At 35.1% G+C, this 22,688-nt stretch overlaps 1 protein-coding gene and 1 long non-coding RNA gene across 2 annotated transcripts in view; one reads left to right on the forward strand and one right to left on the reverse strand.

Annotated features, from left to right (window-relative positions):
• The first annotated feature begins 1,742 nt into the window (after positions 1–1,742).
• Positions 1,743–3,247, forward strand: LOC111086270. Its single transcript, XR_002610994.1, has 2 exons — positions 1,743–2,766; positions 2,878–3,247. It is a non-coding gene; the product is annotated as an uncharacterized LOC111086270 (long non-coding RNA).
• LOC106461487 (glycine receptor subunit alpha-1-like) overlaps positions 2,818–22,688 on the reverse strand; it is an 88,255-nt gene continuing 68,384 nt past the window's right edge. The window contains exons 6-8 of the mRNA XM_022388462.1: positions 20,590–20,724; positions 6,184–6,563; positions 2,818–4,670 (exon numbers count right to left, since the gene is read on the reverse strand). Coding sequence (XP_022244170.1) covers positions 4,497–4,670; positions 6,184–6,563; positions 20,590–20,724 — 689 coding nt within the window. The 3' untranslated portion in view covers positions 2,818–4,496. The remainder of the gene's footprint in view (positions 4,671–6,183; positions 6,564–20,589; positions 20,725–22,688) is intronic.

Below are 22,688 nucleotides of genomic sequence, written 5' to 3' on the forward strand. Positions count from 1 at the left end.
CATAACTTCTAATTTCCTGATATTATGATCAAGCTCCTAACCTATATTCAATAAGTAAACCTAAGTTGTTGTATAAGATGTGAACTCCAAACTTGAACATGAAATAAACAAACAAAAAAGAGAAATGACTAAATTTTGTTTATATCAAGGAAATTTTATTTTGGTTCTCTATTTTTTATCATGCAGACTTTGCTAAGAATTTTTGAAGTTTTATGTACACATGACTTTACATTCACCAAATACTATTTGGTATCCTATAACGTAACACATTTATTTAATTATACGTAGAAATGCTTTGAATACAACGAGAGAACAAAATATTCATAAGTAAATTCCATAACTGAATTATACAGCCTTTATAATACACCATTGATTATTCAATAGCTTCACGTAGTCGCGTAGTAACTGTAGAAGGCTGAAGCTACAGAGTCGTATCACACAATAACACTATAGCAGACTAACACTGCATAGTAAAATAAGCACTTGATGGACGCTACAACATCTAATTGGTATTTGTGGCGTTAATAATTATTTTAAATAAACGACTAATCGGAACACATACAACACTTTTAATTTAAAATACTACAACGCTGATGCCCTAGAATAGTGCTGACACTGGTTTCACCTTCAGATTTCTTTCGTGGACTTTATAATTCGCATTTATAATATGCCCAAAGTTAAGAAATGACTGAAAATCATAAGAAATAAAACATTTACAGCTCAAGAAACTCACAAAAGGTGAAAAAGATTTTGTGTCAAAGGATTGGATTGTATATCATAGAAATAGTTGTAGGTTTCAACAACATAAATTCTGTGAATGTACAAAAAAAAGATCTGATAATAAGTATAAAAACGATGGATAGTAAATGTATGTGATTACTATGGAAATAAGATGTAATAAGACAAAATATTTTGTGAATGCAGAGTAGAAACCTGATATGATAACACGGAATAAGTATTATATCTCGTTACAAATTACTGTAAATGCACAATGTAAAATACATTTCACATTAAGCTTTTAACAGCAGTGCTTAACTAAAATGAACGTTTATATAGAACAGAAACTCTATATGATATTAAGTGCATAAGAAGGTAGTTCTATCACGTGACTAAGCATACACAATATTGAATGTAAATTTTATATTACGCGGGTTGTTTTCAAATAATTCCAACATATCAAAAGATTGCGGCTTGTTTTTTTATTGTTGTTTTTTGTCGATGCTTTTTTTCTCAAGGTTCTGTTTGTTGTTTCCAACAAAGTTCTTAATGTGTTTAAGCAGAATTTAACAGAACAATACTGTTTGAAGTGTTGTTCTCAAAGACATTTTACCATTTTCTTATTGTAATGTTTATTTTGTGCAATATAATATTCCATGAAACGACAAGTCATGTTATCTAACACAAATAAAGCTCTTTTATGCTCATTTGTCAGTTGAGATTCATTACGTTTGTAGCTAATCTTGAAGGATGTTTTTACTGTTGTCGAAGTAAATATGGAAAAACATTAGCCACAAAATATTGTTGTTGGTGGAACAATTGATGGAAGGTTGAGCGTTTTAATTATATTTGTTTATTTCTATTAGTCTAAAAAAAATGTATCTTGTAACATAATGTACCTAAAGTAGCGAGAATTTCCTTAAAAGATTGTATGATGCTTTAGGAAAGTCATTGACACTGACTTGAAGCATCATCGTTTCATGTTGAAGATCATATAATTTCTATTGTGCACATAGCTATGATAACCAATGTAGAGATGGCGGCAGTGCATGAAACTTGTTTATGTTACAGGACACCTATGCGATCTATGCAAGAATAAAAACACCTCTTGATTTTAGAATTATTAAAATTTTTGAACGGTTAATGGTGTCCAACCAATTATATTTATGTTTCTGATGGTTTCTTCAACATTTTTCGTATGTTTATTGGAAAGTAGATTTCGGAAAAAAAAAAAAAATTAAATGATGTAATTAATACTCAAGATTTTTCTATCCACATATATCGATTATGGCCATCATTAGAAAATAATACTAGAGATATGAATATATAAGGGCTACATATAACTATGTTTTGATTCAAGTACAATAATAATTCATCTTTATTAATATGAGAAACGGACTGATTTCTATCAAGATGAGAATAGTTAACCTCCACCTAAAGGGGTAAAGTTATACCTTTTACTTATTAAATGTAATTTGGTACAGAAATAATCTGAACACAACTGTGTTGAAAACACCAGAATATTCCAAGAGTTGAAACAGTACTGGATTTTGTTAGTGACACGGGAAGAGAGAGATTTTTTATCACTAACGTATTATCACGAATTCAACAAACATCGCACTCGTGAAGTGGAGATTATGAAATTCGTCCGCTATTAAAATCCACATCATAGTGGCAAGTCGTCAGGTTTCATTGCCCTGTTCTTTTTAAGGAATCTAGCAAAAAAAGGCTAATTATCGTTATCTTATGCAAGAAAGATATGGGTAATAAGATATGAGTTCTAATTTTTCTCTGTTACAGATCTAGTGATAGTGACAAGGGAAACACAACTGTCCTGTATTGAAGACATATCGATAGTAGCATGTGAGCTGTTTTGTACTGTGTACAGCTATGTCAATAGTAAAAGGTGGGCAATTATTACTTAATGTTACAGACAATAAGAAGTATGCTAGCAGGAGAAGAGTGGTTACAGGTAGCAGGAGGTGAGTAGTAGTTATTTAGTGTTACAAATGTATAGAGGTGAGTTGTTACAGATAGAGATAGCAGAAGGTGACTTATGCTAGCAGGAGAAGAGTGGTTACAGGTAGCAGGAGGTGAGTAGTAGTTATTTAGTGTTACAAATGTATAGAGGTGAGTTGTTACAGATAGAGATAGCAGAAGGTGACTTAATGGTCATGGTTTTATTTTTATGTGAATTGTATTAAGTATTACGTGATCAAATTACAAAATATACAAATTTATACAATAAATTTGACAATTACACTCATTATACCCAATTTTTTTTACATAACAGTTAAAAGGCCTTAAAATAGTTTACTATATTTTCAATTTTAAAACATCGATATAAAACTTGTTGAGACGTCATGGTAAAACTTAATTACAGAACGTCAGTCATAAAGAGGGTTCTCTCAACAACTAGTGTGTGGTTTCAAGTTTGTTTAGTACTGCAATTGTTCTATGGAGTTACAACGCAAAAAATCCGGAGTTCGATTCTCCATAGAAGACAGAGTAAAAACAGCCCAGTGTGTAGCGAAAATAAGAAAACAAGAAGAAGAATAAATTGATTTAAATAATAAAGATTGCCAACCTGAGAAAAAAAATTATATGTATGTTTGATGTATATCATTTTTAAATTTAAGCTACATTATACATCAAAATCGTCACTGTTTTCTACAATTTGCTAATTAACCTCATTAACAATTTCACTTCTGCGTACGTTAAAACATAACATAGGTACTGGTCATTAAAACGTAATTCAGGCGTCCAATTAAATACCCGAAATGACCACAGCTATCTCAAAATAATACAAATAACAAAAACAAGTTATTTACTCAAACATAAATAATGTAATCTATAGAAAATGGAAAAGGAAAGCCGAAGATAAAGAAAGGATTTGTTTGTAATTAAGCACAAAGCTACACAATGGGCTATCTGTGCTCTGCCCACCACGGGTATCGAAACCCGGATTCTAGCGTTGTAAGTCCGAAGACATACCGCTGTGCTACTGGGGAGCTAAAGAAATGAAGTAAAACACTAATTGGAAAAGATCCATATAGTACATATTCCTCTACAAATTTCATATACAAACGTGGTTTTGACGAAAACTAACAATTGTTAACACACGTGAATAATAAGAAAATATCTGTTGAAATCTATCGTTTAGAGTCCTATTTAGTTATGTGTTGTTTTTTTATTGGTAATTAAACGAAACATCGTTGAGTAAAACGTTTCAGCCAATCAGGGAGCTACTCAAATGAAAATGTATTAAATCCAATATATAATTTCGTTATTTCAAGTGTTGTTTTTTATTGGTAATTAAACGAAACATCGTTGAGTAAAACGTTTCAGCCAATCAGGGAGCTACTCAAATGAAAATGTATTAAATCCAATATATAATTTCGTTATTTCAAGTGTTGTTTTTTTTTTTTTGACTAAGTTACTGGTGGCAATGAACTTCTTATTTCAGTTAAACAGTAGCTTTCTGCATGAAACTTAATACAACACTACACAAGTAAAGCTACGTAAATAAACAAAGGCCATTTACCATACAAAAGCATAATTATGGATTTCTTTTAAAAGATTCAGCTAGTTTTCTAGGACATCGTAACATTAAGCACAAAATAATTTAACTATTTCTGCTACTTCTTAGAATATCAAATGTTCTTTCGATTAATACTCTTTCCTGGTTGGTGTTTCTTCCGGTTGAGGTTAATGATGTTTTAGTGCTGTCTCAGAAACATACTTCTTGTGTTCCACATTCTCACGAACAAGGGTTACCCTTAGTACATGTAATAGGGCCAATACATTCCGTTAAAAAAAAGGAATCCTACTGGAAAGATAATGCGACTGATTCGGTCAATCCGTTTGGCACGTGCTCTAAGGGTCAGCATTCTCGTTGTAGCCGGCAGATCCATGTCTTTGATGGTCAATGTCTTGTCGCCGCCCTTTGGTGTCTGTTAAAAATGTGATAGAAATTTCTTTCGTTTACTTTATTGTAGTTTACATCAAACACAAATCCTGCAAGGCTCGTTTCCGGATCACCCGGACGATGTTATGCCAGCAAATAAAGTGTTGAATGAAATACTGACGAGATAACGTGGATTGCTGTAGTTACACTTAATACAACCATCGTGTAGCAGAAATAGTATGCTTATGAAAAAAGTTCATTACTAACACAATACAGATTAGGCCTAAATATTGGGAAGTGGGGCATGAGGCTCCAATGGAGTTTACAAAGTTAAAGGAGGAATAAAATGGAGATAATGGCAGCTTAGTATTGAGCTTAGGGGCTTAAAACGCTAACAATTGGCTCCTAATGTTGGATCAAGGGGTTTTAGGAATTACCCGCATGGATTAACTTGCAAATTAAGAAGAACGTGAAATTAGCATAAACATATGGGGGTTGTTCAAAAGTAGAATAGATCTGGTGGATTCAACCAAACTTTTCGAACTTTTGATGTTGAGGCCCCTAATGAGGGTTAAAAGGATTTTACAAATTAGCTGGATCGATTAACTTGCAAAGTAAAAATACATGAAAATGGATGTCTTGAACAAGGTTTAAAAAATTTTGCACATTTGTTTCACGTAGATTTGCATGAGTAATTCATTTGTGTATAATACAGCGCCACCAGGTGGGAAATTAAGAATAATAATGACTTTAAAACAGGACTTTAGTTGCACAACAGATACTGCAAGAAATACAAGTAAAAAAAGCGTAAGAAGGAAGTGTTTATCTATCAAGAAACGAGTGTCTAGAGTAATTTTTCACGAGGTAACTTTACTTCCTTAGACTTTCGCAGAAAAGCAAAGACAAAAATATAAAATAGTGTGATAAGTTTAAGTTAAGTCTTATTTTTATTTTTAGAAAATCCAATGAAAATTTAAACAAATCGAATTAAATGAAGTAATAGTATCAACAAAAAATTATCACACGTTGCTCACTCACTTCTTTCTCATATTACTGACTTTAAAAGTTATTAGCTATATGACACTTTTTTAAAAGAGTGTCTAGTCCATTGTGCTGTATAAACAACCTTTCACTTACACAATTATGTAATTGTCGGATGTTTCTTTGCTTTTCTACAGTTCTTTAATTTATTTAAAAGTTTGAAAAAGCAACCTAAAACGATAACATTCGTGATGGAACAGTCGATTGATGTCTTAATCATTTATTTCGTATTGTTAATAGAATTATACGGTTTTTGAAGCTAAAGCAACCATTCTTGGGGAAAATATTTATCATTGATAATTTCTACAACATAGTTACCATCGATATGCAGATATAATATACCCCTGATTGACAGAACATTTCCTTGTGCTTTTGATTGTGATATAAGAATACAGTTTAAATCAAATTCAATTCACTTTCGTAAATAATAATATAAATAGTTATTATCTTTCATATATGTATGACTTGTCGTAGCTCACACTGAGTTTAAAGGTATCCTGTTTTAAACTTAGGCTTACCATGTAGAGCACCAAATTGTTTTCATTTCCGCTTCCTCCAGATGCACCTTCATTTACTCCCCTTCTGCGAGCCAAGAAGTTGACAAAAGTAAACTCAATCAGAGCAGAGAAGACGAAGAACGTGCATACACCCATCCACACATCCAGAGCCTTTACATACGACACTGGGGCGAGGTTGGCTTGGTGGTCGCTACTTTCTGATGATATGGTTAGTAAGGTGGTGACCCCTAGCGTGATTCTAGCCGGTATAGCGTCCACATCTAGCCAAAATGATACCCAGGAGATGACCACGATAAGTGTGGTAGGCAAATAGGACTGTACAAGGTGATGCCCAATTGACCTTTTGAGGTCCAATTCAGCCCTAAGACAACTGTACTCTCCTATACAATAGTGAAATATCAAGTGATCAAGAAATCGACCCCCATTCAAAATTAAAGACAACCATTTAAATTTTACAATAAGTTTTCTACTTTTATTTTTTGAATTCTATAGTTCACAATAAATACCAAAATAACATAGTGTCTGGTGATTTATTTGATGTTGTAAATATAGCACTTAATAAGAAAGAAATGAAGAAATTGTAGTTTAGAGGCTGGTAATAAATTAGACTTTTAAGAAATACACATGTATTGGACAAAAATATTTCATGACTGGTATCAAGCTTCTGTTTTTGAGGTAATAGTTCTGTGAACATACAATATAGTATCTACAAATCTGGTGTCAATCAACTTTTTCTCAGGTGACAGTTCTATGAACCTACAATATAGTATCTACAAATCTGGTGTCAATCAACTTTTTCTCAGGTGACAGTTCTATGAACCTACAATATAGTATCTACAAATCTGGTTTCAATCAACTTTTTCTCAGGTGACAGTTCTATGAACCTACAATATAGTATCTACAAATCTGGTTTCAATCTACTTTTTGTCAGGTGACAGTTCTATGAACCTACAATATAGTATCTACAAATCTGGTGTCAGTCAACATTTTCTGAAGTGACAGTTCTTTGAACCTACAATATAGTATCTACAAATCTGGTGTGAAACCATGTTTTCTGAGATGAAAGTTTTTTTGAATCAACAACAGAGCATCTATAGATCTATAGTTTAGCGGCATAGAACTGTACTACTTTGATCATATTCATATCGAAGAAAACCTTTTTTTTATAAATAACTATAAAATAATCTTATAACACAAATTATTTTTATTCTACTAATTTAAAAATTAAATACCCATATTTTTAAGTTGCGAAACTAACAACACATTTGTAAAACCTCGTAGAGACAGTAAACCTACAGATAAAGATACCAGTATGTAATGTAAGAAAAAGAAAATCACACAATTACATAAAGAACGAGTTGGAATGTTATCAGTTTTGTAGTAATAGCTTAGAACATATGAAGAATGAACAACGTTTCGTTATGTAATTTGTTATTATGATATATAAATTCTTAATAAGAGGTTTTGTGTTATTATTTATTATTGTCCTAATTTAAACCCATATTTGACAAGTTTGTGTTTGTATCTGCTTATAAATAGACTGATTGTAACGACACAATGCATTAGGAGTTTATACCGCTATATCACCCCCTGGGAGTCCCTATATCTTCTCCGTGTGTTGAATATGTACGTCAGCTAGTAATAAATATGAGTATATAATTTAAATAAGCTACAAAATCTTCGCAACAAATTACATGAAAAGTAAGAATGGCGTAATTTATACACAATATATCCAAACCTTAAATACAATATAGTTAGATTTAATTTTGTGTATTAACAAAATGTGCACAAAAAGACAAATGGATGAAAAGGAAGAAATAGAATAAAATGGGTCAATTTTTGTTTTTGTACGACTCAGAAAATAAGTTTTATATACTTACTAACATTCGTAGTTATATTTACAAAAATATATATAAACTAAATAATTCAAAGTTAAAAGTGTTAACAAAATCCGTATTTACATTTAATATTCAAAATAACCATGCTAAATATTTAATTTACGATATTATAAAATTTAGGCTTAAAGTAAATGATTTGAATGATACAAGTGAAGAATTACTAATAAGAAAATCACCATACATAGCAATTAATTTTAAACATAAAAGTTTTAATGATTTGAAAATTTCTAAAATTTCGCATGATTATGTTATATAAAATATTTTTCTTTAAAATATTTAAAATTTATTATTAGTTTTAGAATCCGGGTTTCGATACCCGTGGTGGGCAGAGCACAGATAGCCCCTTGTGTAGCTTTGTGCTTAATTACAAACAAATTATTAGTTTTAAATATGAAATTCCAATAGGACCAGTTATATGTAATTACAAATATGTTTTAAATAAGTTAGATCTAAATAATGTACCTAATTTATCATGTGATTGTTATTCAAACTCTTTGGCAAATTATTTACATAAACATATTATTACTGGAAATAATAGAAGACAGTTTTTATGGAATATCATGGAAAAAGGTTCTAAATACAGAAGAACTACAAAATTTAAAAAATAGACATGTTAATTGTTTAGTTGGTTGGAGTTTTTTGACGCAAAGCAACAGGGCTATCTGCGCCAAACAACCACTATAAAAATAGAAACTAAAATACTGTAAATTGTAAAAAGAAGTCCAGTTACAAGATATACAAAACCCCGAAAAGGTTAACTAGATAGAATAAAAAATGTCAATGGCCTGTAAAAAGTTAAAAATACATTCAAGCCGGACAGTGTCACCATCGCCAAGGACACCGTAAACCCGTAGAAAGTATATGTCTAAAAAAGTGCCGCCCCTCACAGTCGTAACGACTGCACGAGGGTAAAATGTGGGCTATTGTGACTTGAGTTACACAAAGGTCACACATTGGTGGATCAGTCCCAGATAAAATAAGACAATAAGTTAAAAAACTGTGAGCAATGCGTAGCTTAGCCAAGACAACTTCCTCCTTCCGATACTTAAGGAAACAACGGCCAAAGAGCAACAGAAGGTTTGATCTGGAAAAGCTTGTTATAACGTTGCTCACCCTAAGTCAACTGCCAATTGGTGCGAGACCGAGACTTGAACACAAGACCGTAGTCCGTATGTGGGACAGGCACGGCCGTGACGGCACCAGAGCAGACGGAATTAGCTGCGGTGTCAGCAAGCTCGTTCCAGTAAATACTGACATGGCCAGGTATCCAGAAAACTGGACAGAAATGGAAAAATAGAAAAAAATGGGCCAGTCGTTTTTGAATATCGACAAGAACAGGGTGAGAACTAACGTTAAACAATTCCAGATCCAGTATAGAGCTAAGAGAGTCAGTGTAAATAGTACAATTACTGTACTGTTTAGCTTTTACGTGATCCAAGACGAGAAAAATGGCATACAACTTGGCAGTGAACACAGAAACTGCAGAGGGAATCCTGTGATCATCCACTGAGTTAAAACAAGCCATGGCAGAGCCCACAGACTCACCTGATTTCGAACCATCACTAAAAACTGGAACAAAAGAATGGTTCAAAAGAAGATCGGCAAAGAGAAGATGGTACTTCCAATTGAGAGTATCTGCCTTCCCTAGATGGCTTAAAGAAAGGTCACAGGTGGGGATGGTAATGAGCCATGGCAGGATGGGTTGGTCATCCAAGGACACACACAATTCATCCATCTGTGCGTGGATACGAAGGCCAAAAGGTGGAATGGCAGACTGTCTATTCTGAAAGAGCATGGCCCACAAAGGAAGGAAGATACGACCCAGGTGGGATGCTGTGGTAAGAATTGAAGCTTGGTAGCATATTGTAAGGAAAGTTGCAAATGGCGGAAGTGAAGACGAAGTTTGTGGGACTCAAATTCGATGACGAGGAACCCACTATGAGACTAATAATGGCTGGAGACGGCTTGAATGGGTAATGAAGAAAAACTTTAATATAAGTTTAACATAACAGCAAACGTACAACGTTTCGACAAGGTTTTGTCGTACCTGAAGATGAAAAAACCTTGTTGAAACGTTGTACATTTGCTGTTATGTTAAACTTACATTAAAGTTTTTCTTCATTACCCATTCAAGCCGTCTCCAGCCATTATTTGTAAGACTCAGTGTACAGACTCTGAACTGGTAAAGTGAAGAAAGCCCCCATGCAGAGCTGAAGCCCCAGATTGTGGACAAGGGTCCAGCATCTTCAAGGCAGAGGGACTGGCAGAATCATAAATCAGGGACCCATAGTCCACATTAGAACATATTAGGGCTCAATAGATCTTCAACATAGAATACTGATCCACTCTCCAAGAGGTGGAAGAGAGGGCATGGGTGATGTTCAGTGCCTTTATACACTTGACACAAAGCTGCTTGACGTGATAAATGAAAGTAAACTTACGATCAAAGATAAGCCCTAAGAACATTGCCTCAGGAACCACAGGAAGAACAACACTACCGCGACAGAGCTTGGGATCGGAGTGAAACTCCCATTGGTGCCATGGTTTACAATGAGGAGATGGTGAAACCGTTTGCTATTGTCCAACATAAAAGACAATTGAGAGCAGTCTGAAGCTACCACTCAATAAACCTCATGATCAATGACCGATAAGAAATATAGAAGTCGTATGCCGTATTTCCACATAATATTGTAAGCCTTCTCAAGGTCAGAGAAAAGATGTTCTTTATTGGGGAAGGCTTCCCTGGGCAAGATGAGGTTGTTTGATTCAAGGAACCAAAGAAGACGAACATTAACCATCCTCTCCAAAACCTTACAGAGACAGTTAGTGAAAGTAATAGGAAAATAATTAGAAGAAATTTTGAGATCTTTCCCAGACTTAGAAAAAGGTAGAACAGTAGCATTGCACCAAGCATCAGGAACAATGTTCTCCTGCCAGATCCTGTTAAAAACAACCAAAAGAAGGGCAAGAGAGGCAGGAGAGAGATGATGCAGCATCTCATAGTGAATTTAATCAGGCCTGACTAATGTTCTGTCAGACCAATGAAGAGTAAGCTTAAGTTCACTAGTGTAAAAGGACGATAATAGTCATAGAGATGATCAGCCGAAAAGGAAATAGGCGATTGCACTACCTGAGACTTGATGACCAAGAAGGCAGAAAAAGAAGAAACAGAAGTGCTGGAGAGATAAAAAAGCACTCTCTGAGAGTATCAGCATCTTCCTGGCCATTGGAGAGCAAGATGGAAATGGGATGGGAAGCATACTTCCCATTGACCTTCAGAATCTTGTCCCAGACGACTTTGGAACTGTTGTTAGAAGATATGCTGATGGTGAGCTTAATCCAAGATTAAGATGGATTTAACGTTGGACCTGCCGAGCATGGGCACGGGCTCGTTGGAATGCAATGTGGTTGGAAAAGTGGGATACCTGCAAAAGCTATCCCAGGCTCGTTTCTGAGCCTTTCATGCCTATTGGCAGATGGGAGACCACCATGGACGAGTTAATAGCTGGAAGACTAATGACAGCAGGATCTAGTTCTAAGAGTGTGGTGAAAGAGAACCAGTCAGCCTGCTTCAACTTCCACTGTGGTACTCTGGTTGGGTGGCATCGACCACACCCAATCTCCCTCAAAACGATGGGAAAATTATCACTGCCCGTGGGTCACTGTCAACTCTGAAGGAAATACACGAAAAAAGTGAAAGGGAACAGATAGATATATCAATAGCAGTAAAATGCTGACTAGGTGCATGAAAATAGGTAAAAGAACCAGTATTGAAGAGAAAAAGGTTCATATGCTTCACAAAACGACCCTTCCTATCAATATCAGCACCACACCAAAGTGGATTGTATCCATTAAAGTCTTCCAAGATGAAAAAGCGAGATGGCAACTGTTCTATGAGAGCATGAAGGTCTGATTGATCGTACGTCTCTCCAGTAGACAAGTAAAGAGAACAAACAGTGATGGTACAACCCAGGGAGATACGGATGGCTACAGCCTCCAAGGGTGCACCGAGTAACCCAGACAGGGTGGGTACATGCTGATCAAACAGCAGTGCCACACCTCCATGAACTCGTCCATCACACAACCTGTCATTCCTATACAAAGAAAACTGCCAAAAGGTGGCTGTATCAGCAGGTCGAGGGAATGTTTCCTGTAAGGACAAACATCCGAGATGATAGGAATCGATCAAGGCCTTAATGTCATTCAAATTAGAATGTAAACCTCGACAGTTCCACTGTATCGGAGTGGCCATTGTTATTTAGGTGGAGGAAAACTGGGCAGAGAACCCTTCTGTTTGCAACAACGACGTTTCTCTTTACTAGAAGGAGGTTTTTTGACTTCCATGTACCCTGCCCTGGGTCGAATGGGCAAATCTCTCTCAGAGTATGGAGACTCCAGAGACTGGGGGCGTGACCGAATAATGGTCCTGCACCTCAAGGTCCAAGGAGATGGACTCAAGCAGTCTCTGGATGCAACAGTGGGGACAGAAACAGGAGTAGACGTGGACTTGTCAACTCTTGCATCCACAGACGGCAAAATACACTGTAATGTAGTGCAATGTAGTGGAATGTAGTGCAGCAGCATATGACTGGAATGGAATAGGAGACAACAACTTCCAAGCCTCAGGGTAAGAAATGCTGTTTACAGTATGTAAACGTTGTACCTCTTTTTCCTCCATCCACTTAGGGCAAGATCGAAAGTAAAAGGGGTGGGAACTACCAAAATTTACGCAGTGAGAGTCCAAATGACACCCTTATGCGTCATGGTATTTACCACCACAACGAGCACATGTCAAAAACCACGACAAGATGCCTTCAAATGTCCGAAATGCTGACACTGGAAACATCTCAGAGGGTTAGGAATATAAGGTCGTACCTTACAGTTCAGATATCCTGCTTTAACAGTGGCAGGCGGACGTGGCAATGTAAATGTCAATACAAGAACATTGGTAGGCACCATAATTCCTTCTTTACAAGTAGAGCTACGTCCTTGGCTGGAAAAACCAGCGAGGACCTCCGACTCGGGGAGGTTTCGTAAATTTTTTCAACGATAACTCTTCGTGGGAAATTCAGATAGCATGGGGAGTAACCTTAATAGGTATATCCCCAATGGCTTTCAATCTCAGGAGAAGTTTCGATGTAGATGTTTCAACCAAAATGTCCCCAGAACGTTACTTCTTAACTCTGGAGAGCCAACAAGCCCCTCTAATCCATTCTTAATAAAAAAAGGAGTCATTTGCTCTAAAGGTGTGTTTGATAAATAATGTAGGATGAAAAAAGGAGGTACAGGTGCACAATGGGTTGGAGACTGCTGTTCAGAGTCTTCCAAACATGGTCGCTTTCCTATCGATGAGTTTTGTGTGTGTGTGTGTTTTGGGGGTCGCTGGGTGTAGGATCCGTATAAAATGAAAAACTGACCCCACCCACCATAGATTCCTACAAGAGGATGCAATACAATGCTAAAGTGGAGTGCTGCAGAGACACCAGGGTTTCGTGGGCACTATACCCAAACACCAATATCAAAGACAATGTCCACACCACCCATTGAGCACGTCTGACACTGGTACTTGGTTGACCTTAGCCCAACTAGACCAGCCGATTAACCCTGAGTAAGCCACCCCAAGGCCACCCGTCTACAGGAATTCAAGGCCAAAGTGGTGAGTTAAAGTGCCATTGACACAAAATGACCCATCAGTGACACCCCTCAACCACCAGGATCCTCTCTTCCCTTTTATGGGTCGTCATGCATGGCAAACACGTGCGTGGATGTTTTGATCTCAGAGATGGTAAAATAAAAATACAGAACCTTCCCTGGGAGGAATCCATCTCGAGGGGAGACATTTCAAATTCTATAAAGAAAAACATAAATTAATTTATGCCAAAACTTAATTATTCTACACATTATCCTCCAAGTTGTTGTTTTTAATGGAAATATTATGCTATTAATAAAATAGAAGATAAAGCAGTCAAATAAATATCCAAGAGACATAACCTTTTTTTTTTCAATTGAAAACTAGCAATAAATTCTGCCTATCAATAAAGCTAATTATAAATTTGGCTTAATCTAAACATTTTTATGCACAAATTGTAATCAGTGAGATAAATAAATACCACAAAAACTTTTAGATTCCAAAATAAGTCTAAAGAGGATATAATTAACAATTTATTGACGGCTGCTAAAATTTTATGTTAAATAAAATCCATATTTAGAATATGCAATACCTAAATTACATAAATCTCCCATCAAATTTCATTTTATTTCTAGTTCGATAAAAGTTAGACTGAAACAACCTGTAGTTTTATTAACCCAATTACTGAACCAGTTATTTGTTCAAATATAACAAAATATAAATAATAAACATAATTTTTGGATAATTAAAACTAATGAACCGGTCTTAAAAACCCTAGAAAATTTAAATGAAACACAATCAGCAGATATAATTCAAACCTACGATTTAACAACAATATTTACGACTATACCACTTAATTATTTGGTATTGGTGATAAATTTGTTAATAAATCAATTTATTGATCTACCTATAAATCATTCGAGAGTGGATGATGTGTTACGATTACGACCTGCGAATTTAAACTTCATAAAAGTCGCAGATTTCAAAAATAAAATTCATAAGGATTTTTTACAAATCTGGAATAAAAACAACTCTTACTTAGATCAAATTATTATTTCTTTTACCGCAATGAACATTTTTATTATTATGTTTCTTAACAAAAATACAAACAAACTGAAGAAAAGGGACGAACATACATCCTCATTCATCTTGATTTGTTTGTGTGAAATATACGTCTTTTGGTCTCAAAACTACGTATTGTGGTCTTTCTTTTATGTATTGCGTTACGACATTTTGTGAAAAATCTGTACGCGATGGGGAAAATTGGATATCATTTTCGGATTCAGCGTACAGGAATTACTGTATAACATGTAAAACCATCGTAGGACTGTGTAAATGTTCAAAAAGAGTGGATGAGAAAGAGATAGAGAGAAGATTTCCTAAATACTGAAACAACAGAATAACAGTTTTGTGTATAACTTAGTGGCTTTGTTACGTAATGTGGTTCAATAAATAAGAGCGACGATTTGAGTTCATCTATGATATGTTCGGCAACATTATTCTAAACTTCAGTTGATTCGGTGGTTTATTTCAAAATTACGAAATAAAGTTCATTTTCACACTCTTTTACATGAATTATGAAAATACAGTGGAAAAAATAATGTTTTCTTTAAATTTCTTTCTTAAATTAGTCTGTATTATAAAAAAAAAATTCATGTGAAATATATTTTGACAAGTTATAAAAGGGCACCTTAATTATAAGGAAAATTGTTCAATTGAGGAACCAACAAAAGTAATTCTATGGTTTATTTAGACTGTTACCTGGGAGTAAGAGCATTTACTACACAACCGAAGCATTTGTATGAGTATTAAGCAACGAACATGGTTTTGTTATTTGTACGTTACAATAATCAATAGAGGGTTAAAAGATGAAATGTTTTTTATATATGATTTTCGAAACTAATCTACACTTTATGCGTAGCTATTGAAATACAGGTGTTTGAGTACACTATATTGAAACGATTATAAAGCTCCACAACATCATTAAAGTTATGTTGCCATGTCCGGTCATATTTTATCTGACGACCATGCATGTTGCTAATAAGTAGCCTTACATGATAGTTTCCATTGGGAAAGGCTCCAATGTAAGGTTGTGATACTCAAAGCAGACAACTTCTCCCTGCAGACTTTCAAAATCCTCTAGTGTATAAGGACAGTGGTTTCTGACCACCCGTTTCAATAGTTCGATCGCACAGAAATCCATAAGTGCTACACCAATATGTCTTTGTATGGAATAACATGAATAACCGTTTAATTCTCCAGCTGTCTGACGTGTGCGAGCATTGAACTGGAGGCATGAATAGAAGCCATATCTTGGTGAACCCATACAATTCTGGCCTCGTATTCAGACGAACATCCTTCTTCATTAGGTCGTGTACTGTTAACTGGAGTATGTGGATAGTTTTTGCTGCCTGACCCTTGCCCTTGTGTTTGCCGATTCTCACGAAAGGATGCAGGACTTTGATTACCCCAGTTAGTGTACGACTTGTTGCTGGTTACTTACTGGGTGGCCCTTGTGCTTCAAGTTGACGCATATTCCTTTGTTTTTCAACGTTATTAAGTACCAGGAAAGTTTTAATTGCGTTATCTGGACATATCTTCATGATCTGAGTGTATGAATATTTTGCCTTCGAAAAGGGCTGTTATATACCCTTTTAAAACGCCATCAGTTTTCTTTAGCATCACACTATCTACAAAATTCCAAACAAATGTCAAAATGTATTCCTGGTATATACCAATCCACCTCGACTTTATATTGACTGTAGCTGTCAGGTGACTTGGTGATTTGCACATTACAAATCGTTTCAGCATAACACACTCAATAGTTTATGAATCTAGTATTTCTAAATAGATAAAACAAATCTGCCAAAAATACTTGCAATACAATGATAATACCTTAAAAACTGGTAGTTGTTTTCACTAATGAAATTAAATTGAGTTTACACATTCATCTAGGGATTATTTATTGAGATAGCTGTTCGTTGAAAGTATGAGATCTGCTCAGAGTTGATGTATTATGATAGTTGTTCACCGAGAGTGGATGATTCATTACGATAGTTGTTTATCGTGAATGTGAGTTTTACAAGGAATATTACGATAACTGTTCACTGAGAGTGAATGATGTATTACGATAATGGATGATATATTACAATAATTGTTCATCAAGAGTGTGAGTTTTGTCCAGAGATGATGTATTACGATAGTGGATGATGGATTAAACAGTTGATCACCGAGAGTACAAGAAATGTTCAGTGAAAGCTTGGTTGGAATATGTGACTTTCAAAACAAAAACAATACTAGATCATTCATCAATTAAAATGGGCCGTTAAAATGCAAGGTTATTTATTATTTTAATTTCAGACATCTACATCACGTGGAAAATCATACTTAAAACCAATGGCTATGGCTCATGTCTCACCATTGGTTCACTGTATTGTGTTGTGTAATGTATTAGCCTCGAAACGCGGGGTTCAGAAGACAGAGCTTTCAAAGCAACATAATTATTTCCGATTGACTCGACTACAGTGAGAAAGGATTACTTGACTGATTGGCGCATCAAAGGATTAAACAAATTCAACATTTCTAATACTTTAATGAAACGACACTAGTCTGTATTGCATGGATGGTTTCAGTTTTCTTTTCACTCCTAAGGCAGGCGTAACAGAGGACAAAGTTATTAGCTCTTTGGTGTCTATCAATGGCATCTATTTACAGTTCATGCCATATAGAACTGTATTAAAACGGCCTAACAAACTAAACTTGAGTGATCGTTGTTATAACTTATGGAGAATAAAGTAAACTAATGTTGTTCATGTACAGAAGTCACGCTATACTCAAGAGAGACAGACACTGTTTTCATTAACCACTTCTAAAACAAACATGGCAAGTGTGAGTTAAATGTAAACTATACATTTCACAATAATTAATAATACACTTGGCTCGAGATTCTTCTTTATGGCTTTATCACAACTACTTGCTACTCTCAGATTTAGGCTTCACCACATACATTTGTTACTGTATCACTCATGCTTCATTCCATAAACTTCTTAGTGTAACACTCAAGTTTTCTTACAGAGACTTTACTACATAGTCTTGCTACAGTAACACTTAAAGTTTACCTCATAGTCTTGCTACAGTAACCCCCCCAGGCTTTGTTACATAGACTACTAATCTATGTAAACACCAACAAATGAAGAACTTGTATCAATGTTAATTTTCTATTAGAGAGCGATATTTTTACATAGTACTAGAATAATTATTTTTATACCTGGTGTTATTTCTCATTAGTGAAAAAGGTCGTCTACAGTGGTTCCTTCACACCTAAAAAGATTGGTTTTCTAATAGAAACTGTATTGTCACCTTACTCTGCATATTATTTATGCTATGTTGAATGTTCCAAATTTTCATGTATTGTTAACCTTTCTACTCAGCAACATCACTTAAGTAATAATTAGTGATGCTTCTCATTAAATTTCATGACTAGTTAAAGTTTGATTTTGAGTTTCACTCTGTGTGGATAGGTTATTATTATCGGAAGTTATTATTTGTGAAGGAAGGAAGTAAAACCATGGAGGATATTTGTAATACATTAGACAGATGTACAAGGAAATTCAGAGATTCACTGAAGCGCCTTGCTAATTTGAGCTAAATTCACACTTTGTAGGGAAGTAGGGGACCATCTGTAAATTTGGTCTTAATCACGTTCCGTTTGATCCTGCTTGACATTTAATGACGAGCAAACTAAGTGATCAGAATTCCTGCAATTCCTAATAGTGAGCAGGAGCAAAGTAACAACAACATTCATAACCGTCAAAACCACCCTTGGAATTTTCAAAAACAAGTAAATATTGTTAAAAACTAAATAATTTAGAAAAGAAATAAAACTTGAGTAATCATCGTTCTTTTTTTTCATAAAACGGAAGGCCAATCCAGACACGGCCATATTGTACCATCATTTTGATTGCTTCAGGTTTCAAGTTGACTTATATTTTCTACTTAACAACGAACTGTAGATGTTACAATATTAGTCTCAAATCCTGAACTGCACTAGCTTATAGAAGCTTGTTTTTTGTTCTCAACAGTATAATGTAATAATGTTAATTTCATGGAGGCCAATTACAATATAATTTATAACCAGTGCAGTTCTGATAAAAGTAATAGGATGAAACATCCATATTGATAAGTAAAACCATTTACGATTGCCTCTATGTAAATCAGGATAGGTTATTCTGTATTTTAAGTAAATTCAATATCTCCTAAGATTGAAAGCATCTTAGTGCCATAATTAATACAAAACGTTGAATTTTCTTAGATCTATAAAGCTTCTCTTGGTGATATTTTGATGAGCCCTGTGTATATTGCTATAGTTACTGACTATCATGCAAAATCCTCTAACGTACAATTCCTGTGGATGAATTTCTGTTGAATTCGGTTTGGAGTTCCACGTAGGAATGTTTCAACAATAAATAAAATTATGTAATGACAATCGAGTGGAAAAGTGACAGACAATTTACGTTATCTTCTTACGTTTCCACGAAATCAGTTATTATCCACTAAAACCCTCCATAGACTTTCCAATATTAGAAGAATCGCCTAAACCTTTTCACTATATAAAGCAATGGTGCTTTTCTCTATAGATCCCGGGCGTGATTGAAAGCTAGGGTCATCCTAAAATAATGGTGCTTTTCTCTGTGAAACCAGGACGCGACAGAAAACTACGGTCATCCTAAAGTAATGGTGCTTTTCTCTGTGAAACCAGGACGCGACAGAAAACTACGGTCATCCTAAAGTAATGGTGCTTTTCTCTATGAAACCAGGACGCGAAAGAAAGACTAGGGTCATCCTAAAGTAATGGTGCTTTTCTCTATAGATCAAGGGCGTGATTGAAAGCTAGGGTCATCCTAAAGTAATGGTGCTTTTCTCTATGAAACCAGGACGGGAAAGAAAACTACGGTCATCCTAAAGTAATGGTGCTTTTCTCTATGAAACCAAGACGCGATAGAAAACTTGTATTGATAAACACTATTCTGATTTTCTATATGTGACAAACATAACGTAATTCTGTGTTTTACAATTGCGTGTATTTTGAATGTGATCTTACACTGTTTATTAAAATTTAATACTCAACGATACTTATATTAGAGCCACGTGTTTTGTTTAGCTTTTGTGTCCTTGTGAAACTACTAACAGAAATTTTCTCTTTAAATAAATCCTCAGAAATCATTTTTAAACATAGAGTAAACAATCACATTTCTTATAAGACAATAGTATTAGGATTATTATATTTTTAAACACTATATTCTATTGGACAGCAAAAGTTTGAACATTCTACTAGAACTATTTAGCCTTTATCACGGTTACTTGTTAATCCAAAGGCCCATGGCCCACATTTACAGGTCCGCTATAATACAAATTTAATGTTTGAACTACTATTTTAAATTTTTTCAGTTTAGTGATCATTGCCGCTGTTATGCAAATTTTAATTTCTTTAACCAAGTTATGAACGGTAATTAGTAGGCCTACTTATTTACTGTCTCCAATGTAAATCAATGCCAAGTTTGAGGGTCCGCTTTCGGGGGATTCCCTAAAGAGTTTGGTGAAAAGTTTTACCTTTGTACAACTCATTGGGCCGAGACGATTCGTTTGGTACCACTTAAAAGTCGGTGCAACCAGCGGCTTAGTAGAAGTTATGTGACACGCAGATGCGCACACCCACACATTGAATTTTATTATAGAGCTATGTATGACAAACATAAATGATTATAAGCAAACTTCGCAAGCAAAAAGGCGTTCACACCATAGATTAAAGATGTTTATTAGTATGCTTGCTTGGTTTGGGAGACTTCACGATTTTGTCACATTAAGACACATAAGACTTACCGATTTGAAAAGATTCCTTACAACGAGTTAATCGAATTTCCTGTAGCTCAAACTGGGCTTGTTTTAACCCTTTGTACATATCAACAGCATTGTCATTTTTCCACTGGAGCTCCACCTCCCGGGTTGTTTTAGAAACTGTAATTGCATTCAGATTTTATGCATAATTTGAATTAGTAGTTCTAAAAAACAGACTTCAATTTTAATCAATATGGTTTTCTTATGATTTTCAGGTCGTACATAGAATGTTTGAAAAGGTGGGTTCTAATTTGTGAGATCAAAAGCCAACACATATTTCGCGAAGCACAATCAACATGCACATAGATGCTATGAGATTAAATCTCGAAGCAACATTGCGTGAAATATGGCTTAAACAATTACATGACTGTTTACATAAAATCCACAAACATCCAGTGAAAAGTAAACAAATCATCATCATTCTGTTGTAACACTGCATGGGGAGCTAGACTTAGATTAGCATAAATATGTATATTTTATTATAGTAAAGTACTGTACCATCTACATGCAGAGTAGTTATTAATTGTTAAATAATATTACTAATATAAACAACCCTTATACAACAATAATATATTAGCTATTTCAATCATTGGCTATGATATACGTACATGTATGCACTACTGAAATAACATATTAGTATGTTCCATTCTTCTGCGGTTCTTTTCTATAAATAACTTACATACAGTTTCAATATTGATAGTAGTGTTATAATAATTATGTATTAAAGCTAGAGCACTCAGTTTTTCTTCTGCTTGTGTACACCTCAAGTAATTATTCAACCGGCGTGAAACCGATGCCGAACATCCACATGAATATGAACTTAGTGGCAATGAGTTTCATAAAGATATTTGGTACACTGAAGCACGCTGGAGAGGTATCAAAAACCATCTTGTCTTCCATCCATGAAGTTTTTCATCAATAATATCAGGATTTGACAAATCTTCCCTGAAAAAATCTATAGCCTGACTGATATCAGAGATGTAAAACTCTTGTGCGAATTTTTATGCAATAAGTTTCTGAACTGATGCTGCTTGCTTTACATGTGCATCAAATATGAAGGAAATATTAGTGATAACGTTGTCAAGAAAAGGAATGGTTACTGTTTTCTTAAAGGAATCTTTCACAGACTGTATTGTAATAACTGAGCAGAGAAAAATAATTCGTCTTGCCAATTCTGTTCTAAAATCACTGAACCAGCCTGTGTGGACTTTGAAGAAAAAGATACAATAATTTAAAGTTCTGGATACAACTGTGATTTTTCCCATTGGCACAGCGGTATTCTGCGGATTTACAACGCTAGAAACCGGGTTTCGATACCCGTGGTAGGCAGAGCACAGATAGTCCATTGGGTAGCTTTGTAGTTAAATTCAAAAACAAACAACTGTGATAACCAACAGTGTAACGAACATTTGTATATACGTTTAATTTGTTTTAATATATCATTTTAAAACAAGTGGACTGTTTTGCTGTTTGTTTATTTTTGAAATTTATCGCCAACAAGTCACAGACACCTACTGTAAAGAATCCGGCCTACAAAACCTGACAATAGCAATACGACTTCGGCTTTCCAATTACGAATGGTTTGTTTGTTTGTTTTTTAATTTCGCGCAAAGCTACACGAGGACTATCTGCGCTAGCCGTCCCTAAGTTAGCAGCGTAAGACTAGAGGGAAGGGAGCTAGTCATTACCACCCACCGCCAACTCTTGGGCTACTCTTTTTACCAACAAATAGTGGGATTGATCGTCACATTATAACGCCCCACGGCTTAAAGGGCGAACATATTTGGTGGGAGGGGGATTCGAACCCGCGACCCTCATATTGTGAGTAGAGCGCCCTAACCACCTGGCCATGTCGGACCTTTACAAAGGGTTAAGAAAAACCATTGCATGCGACTATTTCATGCCAAAAAATGCTAATGCTTCATCAGAAGAATGTAGACTATGTAGAAAACGTTAAACACCACAAGCAGTTGCGCTATAACTATATAAGTATAATTTTTTTACATAACAAAAATAGGGGGTTCGGCCAAACATCCCCTGCGTACGTGCGTGGTTTTGGGCAATTTTGTTTGTTTGTTTGTTTG

Source organism: Limulus polyphemus, unplaced genomic scaffold (genome assembly GCF_000517525.1).
Source record: "Limulus polyphemus unplaced genomic scaffold, Limulus_polyphemus-2.1.2 Scaffold970, whole genome shotgun sequence".
NCBI classification, from domain to species: Eukaryota; Metazoa; Arthropoda; class Merostomata; order Xiphosura; family Limulidae; genus Limulus; species Limulus polyphemus.